Genomic DNA, 8,889 nt, shown 5'->3' with positions numbered 1-8,889 from the left:
GCAGCTCTAGCAGGGCAGAAATTTGACAAACTGACTTGTTGGAAAGGTGGCATCCTATCACGGTGCCTTGTTGAAAGTCACTGAGCTCTTCAGTAAGGCCATTCTACTGCCAATGTGTGTCTATGGCGATTGCATGGCTGTGTGTTCAATTTTATACACCTGTCAACAACGGGTGTGGATGAAATAGCTGAATCCATCAATTTGAAGGGGTGTCCACATACTTATGTATATATAGTGTCTCTACCTCAAATACCTCGTACCTCTGCACATTGATCTGGTACTGCTACTCCCTGTATATAGCTCCATTCTTGTGTATTTTATTTGTCTTGCGTTACTATTTTATTTGTATTCTTTTTTAACTCTGCATCACTTGTATTCGGCACATGTGACAAATAACATTTGATTTGATTTGTAAAGAAGTACATTGTCCTTGACTGTTAAAGGTAATTTACTCTTGAGCCAACATCCGCAGCGTTTACAGTGAATGTGGTGCCCACGAACATCGTGAATATTGCCTTTAATAGGCACATTGTTGACAGGGCAGCACGCTTCTCTGTATCCCCGGTCTTTGTGTATGGATGACAGACTCTTACCAGTATATCCATGGGAAAAGAGTTAGTCATGCTACTTTGGGACGGCTGAGTGGAGACATCTAGCATGTGACATCAAAGACCCACTTTAAAAAAGTGGAGCATTACCCCCCAGTGTGCGCTCTCCTCTCACCCTGTGCATCACAGCCAACAGTCTTCCTCCTAGTTATATGTTTTATACACAGATTTTCTGTCAGCTTTGAAGATTGGATTTTCCCCTCTTAGTATGACGGGGTCATGGGAACAAACATTGGTAATGCCCAAACCCTACCCAAGACACCCCTAAAAGTACTGTACAAACACAAACACAATTACAGCAGATATGAAGTAAACAATAATTTAAACCCTTTTATTTGATCATCATGTCTATTTTGACTCACATTCATAAAGATATTTTCCCTTTTACATTAAAACCACAATCACCATTTTCTCAATGATATTGCACTTCTGTAGTCTCCTTCACTCCCTTCCTGGACCCGGGTCTCCTGTCACTTCTCCCTTGTGCCCTATGTCCCTCAGTCTCTCCACCACGTCACAGTTTGCATGACTGCATGGTCATGGCGTCCTCGGGCCAGCGGTAAGAGTCCACGGCAAACTCGTCATAGTCAGTGCTGTAGATGAGGGAGCGCACAAAAGCCTCCTTATCCTCAGGCTCCGGGCACAGCGTCGCCATCTTGTGCTCATAGGCATACTCCACGATCTGTAAGGCACACACACACACACACACACACACACACACACACACGATAGTTCATAGGTGTACACTGTATACATTAAGGAAACCTGCTATTTCCATGACATATACTGACCAGGTGAAATATATGATCCCTTATTGATTTCACTTGTTAAATCCACTTCAATCAGTGTAGATGAAGGGGAGGAGACAGGTTAAAGAAGGATTTTTAATCCTTGAGACAACTGAGACATGGATTGTGTATGTGTGCCATTCAGAGGGTGAATAGGCAAGACAAAATATTTAAGTGCCTTTGAATGAGGTATGGTAGTAGGTGCCAGGCGCACCGGTTTGAGTGTGTCAAGAACTGCAACGCTGCTGAGTTTTTCACGATCAACAGTTACCCATGTGTATCAAGAATGGTCCACCAGTCAAAGGACATCCAGCCAACTTGACACAACTGTGAAAAGCATTGGAGGGGCGGTGTTTCTAATATTAGGAAGGTGTTTCTAATATTAGGTATACCCAGTGTAAGTATGAAGACCTATTGAGGGTATGGAAGCATGAAGACCTAAGGAAATGTGTGTGTGTGTGTGTGTGTGTGTGTGTGTGTGTGTGTGTGTGTGTGTGTGTGTGTGTGTGTGTGTGTGTGTGTGTGTGTGTGTGTGTGTGTGTGTGTGTGTGTGCCTGTGTGTGCACTCACCTTTACGGCCAGCTTGAGAGAGACATCTCTGATGGTGTTCAGGGGAGGGTACAGTCTTCCCTCCGACAGATCCTTCTCTGTCACCAGGTCAGCAATAGTCTGTCAGAGAGCAACCAAATGGATGAGTTAAGCACACACAGTCACAAACAGATATTCTGCTTACCTTAACACACACACACATTTTACTGTAAAGAGTACTGAGAGGTTGGAATGCACTTGAAATGAAGTTACATTTGATTAGATGTTCTATATGATGCACTGACTAGGTGGGCATGAGGGCATAATGGGTGGCAATCAGTGTAGATAATGTAACTAAGACTTGACATTCATCCCACCCTCCCCCTCCTGCTGTTGCGCAACCGTCCTCCATCCTCAGTCTCCCTCATTGGCAGGCTGAATGTGGATCTCACATGTGAAGCTTTAATCGTCTCCCATGTCTGCAGAGCCAGGCAGCACAGAGCGAAGCGAGCTGATAGGCTGTTCTTGTGCGAATGCCAATGAGAGGTTATCAGTTTGGGCATTTTTTTGATGGGTTATTGACTGGGCTCATTTTCCATGCCACTGAGCTGGGGACAGACATTTTTAAGTGATTTCCTTTATTATCTGTAAGCACAGACTGGGTTTCACTGTAGTGTTTTTACAGACTTTACTGTAGTATTCAATGTAGTGTTTTTGCGGACATGAATGTAGTATGCTATAGTATTCAATGTAGTGTTTTTGCGGACTTAAGTCTGCAAAAACTCTACAGTGAATACTGTAGTATTTACAGTTAACTATAGTATAAATACTGTAGTAAAATAACTAGTATATACTATAATAATGAATGTAGTGTTTTTGTGGAGATTACTGTAGTATTTACTATAATGTTTTAGTTGTTTTATCTTTGACATAGAAGTGGAGGTTTTCTCCTTCAGGAAATCTACTGGAGAAATACTAAAAGAGCAAATTGTACATAACAGATAGTTCAGAGCTTCTACTCTTTTCTATACCTGAGGTCTATACCTGGCATGTAGGTTCCCCACTTATGGATGGCACAAATTGCGATATGGGGGAGGGGAATGGCCAGGGTATATGCAAATTAAATACTGTAGTATTTACTATAGTTTAAAAAGTGTAGTGTTTTTGCAGACAGTGCTTTTTTTGCAGATAATACTGTACTATAGTATTCTACAGTTTACTATAGAATTCTATAGTAAATACTGTAGTATTCTATAGTAAACTGTAGTATTTTTCATGTGGGGTCTCCAGGAAAGAGTGAAGATGAAGAGGAATGAAGAAAGGGGGAGAGATATGGGGGAAGAATTATAGCAAGATCGAGTTGAAAAAATAGAGGTAGAGATACTGGGGCAGAAAGAGAGAGATATTGAGTTGGAGAAAAGACATGTAGAGAAGGAGAAGAAGAGATATACTAAAGGAGATAGATAGAGAGGGAGGTCACTAGGAACTGACAGAGAGAAGGGAAGAGAGTGTTGAAGAGCGAGAAGGCCAGATATAGGGAGGAAGGTACAGAGAGAGAGTCAGTTGAAGAAGAGCGAGAAGGCCAGATATAGGGAGGAAGGTACAGAGAGAGAGTCAGTTGAAGAAGAGCGAGAAGGCCAGATATAGGGAGGAAGGTACAGAGAGAGAGTCAGTTGAAGAAGAGCGAGAAGGCCAGATATAGGGAGGAAGGTACAGAGAGAGAGTCAGTTGAAGAAGAGCGAGAAGGCCAGATATAGGGAGGAAGGTACAGAGAGAGAGTCAGTTGAAGAAGAGCGAGAAGGCCAGATATAGGGAGGAAGGTACAGAGAGAGAGTCAGTTGAAGAAGAGCGAGTTGGAGGGTGTGTGTGTGTGTGTATTATTTTGATATTTTCATGAGTTCCCTGTCACCAAGCTATTTGAAAGTCAATTAACTGATAATTAGATGGATGCATTTGTGTGTGTGTTACTTCTGCGGTGGTGAGGAATATCTCGTCGGTGACGTGTCGGATTGCACAGGCGGTCACGCCCAGGCCGACTCCAGGGAACACGTATGCATTGTTGCCCTGGCCAGGGAAGAATGTCCGCCCATCAGGCAGGGTCACGGGGTCAAATGGACTGCCACTGGCAAAGATGCCCCGCCCCTGGACCAAACACAAGAGTGTCAAGGGTGTCAACATAGGAAAATATATTATACTGTGCATATACTGTACATACACACTGACTCAACCCCTCTCCTCTCTAAATTAACTATCCCCCAGGGTCGTTGTAGTAAGTACAATATGTGCTCTTAATCTATTTATGGAGTGGCTGCATGGCCGAATTCTCTGGACGATCTCTAAACAACTGAACCTTCTGTACACATACTGTTCAAGCACAGTGCTGATCAAGTGTTGAAGTACACAGACACTTCAAGACATTTGCAACAACACACTTCAGACCCACTCCAGTACCTCTGTGATGGTGTAGCACTGCTCGGCGGTGCACTCTGCCTTGCTGGTGGGGTTGCTAAGGGCGAAGATGATCGGCCTCTCGTTAAACGAGGCCATGTCCCTGATGATTTCCTCCGTGAAAGCTCCAGAGATGGCTGCCACACCTAGAGAGCAGGATCATATTCATTAGGCACCAAAAGGAAGAAAACGGACTGAAACATAGAGGGACTACCTGAACTTAAATCCAATACGAAACGCTCACTTTCGTTTTCCGTTGCAAAATGTTTTGCTACGGCGTATCCTAATGAATAAGACCCACGAGAGAACACATTAACCATGCAGACCACCACAGCTTCTAACCCAGGGGTGGTAAACCATCTCTATCCACCTGGAGAGATATTGGGTAATTGGAATTTCAATGAATCTCAGTGATTTACTGGATTGTATTGAATTGTAACCTGTATAAATAAAGGTTAAATGAAAATGCAATTGCCCCCCCAGTGAGCTGATTGGTGTATTACCTATGATGGCTGTGGGTTTGAGCTCATGTACCACATCTACCAGGTTCCTCATCTGCTTGTGCTCGTGGGCAAACCTCTCCTTCTCATGGGTCAAGTGGTCTCTGCCCTGAGGGTGGGAAGAGAAATAGTTGGAAGACAGATTATGATGGAGCTCGTTTCTACACATGCCACCTGGCAGCTGCCAACAACTGATGCTCTCTTGATGATCTCTGAAATCGATACATAGAGGGATTCAAACACAGACACACAAAGAATATCTGCAAGAGCCAAGGATTCTGAACTTCTCAAGGGATAGTGGGTTAGGGGTTTCAGTGGAGTCAAGTGCTGTGTGTTCTCGTCACTAGAGGGCAGTGTTGACTCAGTGCTGGTCTACAGAGCTGGTGACAAATGCCCATCCAGCTTTCCAAAGCCTCCATGGAGTTAGTGACTTTACCAGAATCCTATAAAGTGAATATCAACAGGCACCACCAATCTGTCTGCCTGTCTGTCAGTCTTTCTGCCTGCCTGAAAGCCTCATCACTTAGTTTATCAAATAAGGATTACTTCTATAAACAATTCCCTCATCTTTTATTGTGTCAACATGGGGTCAGAATGACCTTTTCAAGACAAACAGACTGTTCTGAAAAAGGTCATACAGTGACAAAAGCACGGCCACAATACCAGCTTCTGGTGTAATTTCGTGTGCACTGTGCAGAGTTATCCTTATCATTGATCTAACAGAATTGACTCCACAAACATGCCTCAGATGGTAATCTCTGGGTAGTTCTTCAGTCTCCAACTACACGTGGATCATGACAGGGCTAAGACTGTGGCAGTTCTCTGTTGTAAGAAATGCAATACTGTTGGCTGTGTCAATACAACAACGGACTCAAAGGACTGGCAGACAACCAGGCTCAAACCCACCTACACCCAGGCAGCATCTTGTGAAACCCTTAATGAAATGCATAACACATCTACAGTTTTTCATCCCATGATAGACTCTGCCTGTCTTGTTGAGCTATGAGAGCTACTACTCTTATTCAGACTCATGTCTGTCTGTCAGTTCATGACCAATGATGTGTAATAAACAAGCGTTGCGGTCAATTCCATTTAAATTCAGTCAATTCCATTTAAATTCAGTCAATTCCATTTAAATTCAGTCAATTCCATTTAAATTCAGTCAATTCCATTTAAATTCAGTCAATTCACGAAGTAAACCGAGACTGTCAGTCATGTCACACATCATGAATATATGCATGTCTATAGGTCACGACAGTGGAGGCTCCAGACAGAGCTGTGTCTACTCTACAGGGACTGAGTGACCCTGGCCGTATGGCCAGAGCGGAGGTACTAGGATCACCTTGACGATGAGGCCCTTGGAGTCAACCATCCAGATCTTCCTCAGAGCCTCGTCTTTGGGGAGTCCCTCCTTCTCCATCGCCATCGTGATGAGGTCAGCTATCCCCATCGCGGCCTGGGGAAAAGAGGGCGAGAAAAGGGAGGGAGGGAGGGAGGGAGGGAGGGAAAAAGCAGATGTGATAGGAATGCCTCTGTGCCCCACCATTCACTTCCCTGATCAAACAAGGAATAAGTCCCTGGCTTTCAGCGTTATTGTCATCTTGACTCTAGTTATATTAATGCACACCTTCTATTTTGTGATTTAATTCGATGAAGGTCCGTGAAATGCTTGAAAGGCTCAACACGTCCCTTTCTTCTGTTCTCAGCACAATAAACCCATTACTATAAATGCACTCGAATTCTACACATTACCATCTACTTCTCTTTCAATACAAAGTGGTCATACATCAACATGGAAAACACATGAAACAAGGCATTTTAAAGAAGATGGGGGTACTGTAGTTCACAGTCAGCCAAGAGCCCCCAGAGACTAAAACCCATTCTAAATGTCTCCCCATTACAAATGATTTTGTGCTAATCCCAGTTTTATGGCCATGTTCTCCTGTTTATTAGAGACAGGGTCTGTTGAGCATAGCCTAGGGGTCTACTAGACCTCAATAAAAAAGCTCAGTGATTGGGAATGGGAATTTGAAGCATTGGTCTGTGGTTATTTCTGATTATGTCATTAGGGGCAATCAGTCTGCCGTGTTTCTGGGCAGAGAAAACAGGAGTGAATTTGCACATTGACATGAGCTCTGCACCCACCTCCCCTGCACCCTGGAACACAATGGTATGGTCTGACATCTTGCTCTTGGTGACACGAAGGGCAGCGAGTAGGCCGGCCACTGCCACTGCAGCGGTACCTGAGGGGGGTTTGGGGGGAGAGGGTGAAATATATTATTTAGACCTGCAAGTATGAGCATTCCTCAAGTGAGTTACTATTGCAGTGAGTTACTATTGCAGTGAGTGTGAGAGAGAGAGAGAGAGAGAGAGAGAGAGAGAGAGAGAGAGAGAGAGAGAGAGAGAGAGAGAGAGAGAGAGAGAGAGAGAGAGAAGAGAGAGAGCATAAAATACAGAAAACTGAACAAATTAAAGATGAGACATATTACAGAGCCACACCTTCACACAATCTTCTCAGTACATCATAGTAAAGTAAAAGTCAATTTGCCCTTTAATGTTGTCTGCAGTAATAGCAAGCAGATTTACCGAGACAGAGAATTAGAGAGAAAATATGGTTTAGATTAACCTTCAGAAATCACAACGGCTACCAGGGCTAATGTCTGGGGGAATGTAGTTTTATCTGACAGACAAACTAATGGCTCCTTAGACATGGTGTGACTGATACTGTGGTCTCATTAACAGAGCCGAAACAAAAACTAGAGTTGCATCCCAAATGTCACCCTATTCCATATATAGTGCACTACTTTTGAGCAGGACCCATAAGGCTCAGGTCAAAAGTAGTCCACTATAGAAGGAATGGGGTGCCATTTGCGACGCAGCCCTAGTCTGGAGTCTCTGGACTTACTGTTACATTACTGTTGTTTTCCACAGGACTCTATCAATCCAAACCCACTGGAGAGAGAGGGATCAGGGGCTCGGTGTGGTTGAATGAGATTTGAATTAGTGCTCTACGACCAAGCTATTTGGAAGTCTGATTTAAACTGATTGATTGGATAAAATGGGTGGGTGCATGGATGTGTGCCTGCGTGCGTTGGAGAAGAAAGAAAAGGAGGATGTTTGATCGAGAGGGAGTTTGAGTGCATGTGGTGTGTGGAGTGGTGTGTGTGTGTGTGTGTGTGTGTGTGTGCGCGTGTGTGCTTGTGAGCACGTTATCGAGTCTGTGCAATTGATATTGGCGTTTTGCAATTGAAGTATACGTGTACCTTGGATGTCATCGTTGAATGTGCAGTACTGGTTGCGGTACTTGCTCAGCAGACGGAAGGCATTGGTATTGGCAAAGTCCTCAAACTGGATGAGACAATCCATTCCATACCTGTGGACAGCCAAGTCAGATAAGACAACATTCACATTCCTTTTTCTAGGTCATCCACCACAGAACCAAGAGAGTTCAAACAAAGGAGAGAGCTGAAAATCAGACTAATCACTTCCAGGACTGTGATAATGTTGTGCATCTACAGTACAGGGGAATGTTGCACACACACACACACACCTCTAAGTAGCATGCTCTATATAGTGCATTGCCTCTGCCTGTCCCAAGTCCCTCTTCTACACAACAGGAATAATAACCTTCACAGTTCTGTCCTGGAGAGGGGACTCATTCACTGTTGAGGAGCTCAAGTTACATTTGAAACATGTGGAGTGGGATGCTGTATGAGCTTGGTGTGGTTATGCATACAATGTATATGACTAATTATGAATGTAAATAAGCATGTGTCAATGTGTAGGCTGTACCATCCAGCAATCCACTTTGTCAGTGACTTAGGCCACACAAATACAGGAAGAAACCCTGGTTTTCAGGACTGATTCTATGACAGGCTATTTGTTTCTGTTTAGTGACCAATCCTCAAAAACAGCCGTTACTAGACAGGTTAAATGTCTGTCAAGAAGGGAGGAGATCTACTAGCTAACACAAAGGAACGGAACCACTATAAAACCCTGTGTAATGGTAAGAATAGT

The 8,889-nt window shown here is 43.8% G+C and overlaps 1 protein-coding gene across 1 annotated transcript in view; it reads right to left on the bottom strand.

Annotated features, from left to right (window-relative positions):
- Positions 1 to 925: 925 nt before the first annotated feature.
- LOC311126030 (NADP-dependent malic enzyme-like) overlaps positions 926 to 8,889 on the bottom strand; it is a 107,157-nt gene continuing 99,193 nt past the window's right edge. The window contains exons 7-14 of the mRNA XM_084158469.1: positions 8,136 to 8,245; positions 7,018 to 7,115; positions 6,215 to 6,328; positions 4,876 to 4,981; positions 4,376 to 4,518; positions 3,893 to 4,066; positions 1,967 to 2,065; positions 926 to 1,290 (exon numbers count right to left, since the gene is read on the bottom strand). Coding sequence (XP_084014595.1) covers positions 1,123 to 1,290; positions 1,967 to 2,065; positions 3,893 to 4,066; positions 4,376 to 4,518; positions 4,876 to 4,981; positions 6,215 to 6,328; positions 7,018 to 7,115; positions 8,136 to 8,245 — 1,012 coding nt within the window. The 3' untranslated portion in view covers positions 926 to 1,122. The remainder of the gene's footprint in view (positions 1,291 to 1,966; positions 2,066 to 3,892; positions 4,067 to 4,375; positions 4,519 to 4,875; positions 4,982 to 6,214; positions 6,329 to 7,017; positions 7,116 to 8,135; positions 8,246 to 8,889) is intronic.

This window comes from Coregonus lavaretus (genome assembly GCF_964263955.1).
Source record: "Coregonus lavaretus genome assembly, chromosome: 3".
Classification (NCBI taxonomy): domain Eukaryota; kingdom Metazoa; phylum Chordata; class Actinopteri; order Salmoniformes; family Salmonidae; genus Coregonus; species Coregonus lavaretus.
Note: the sequence above shows the minus strand (reverse complement) of the source record. Positions and strands in the feature narration are given on the sequence as shown.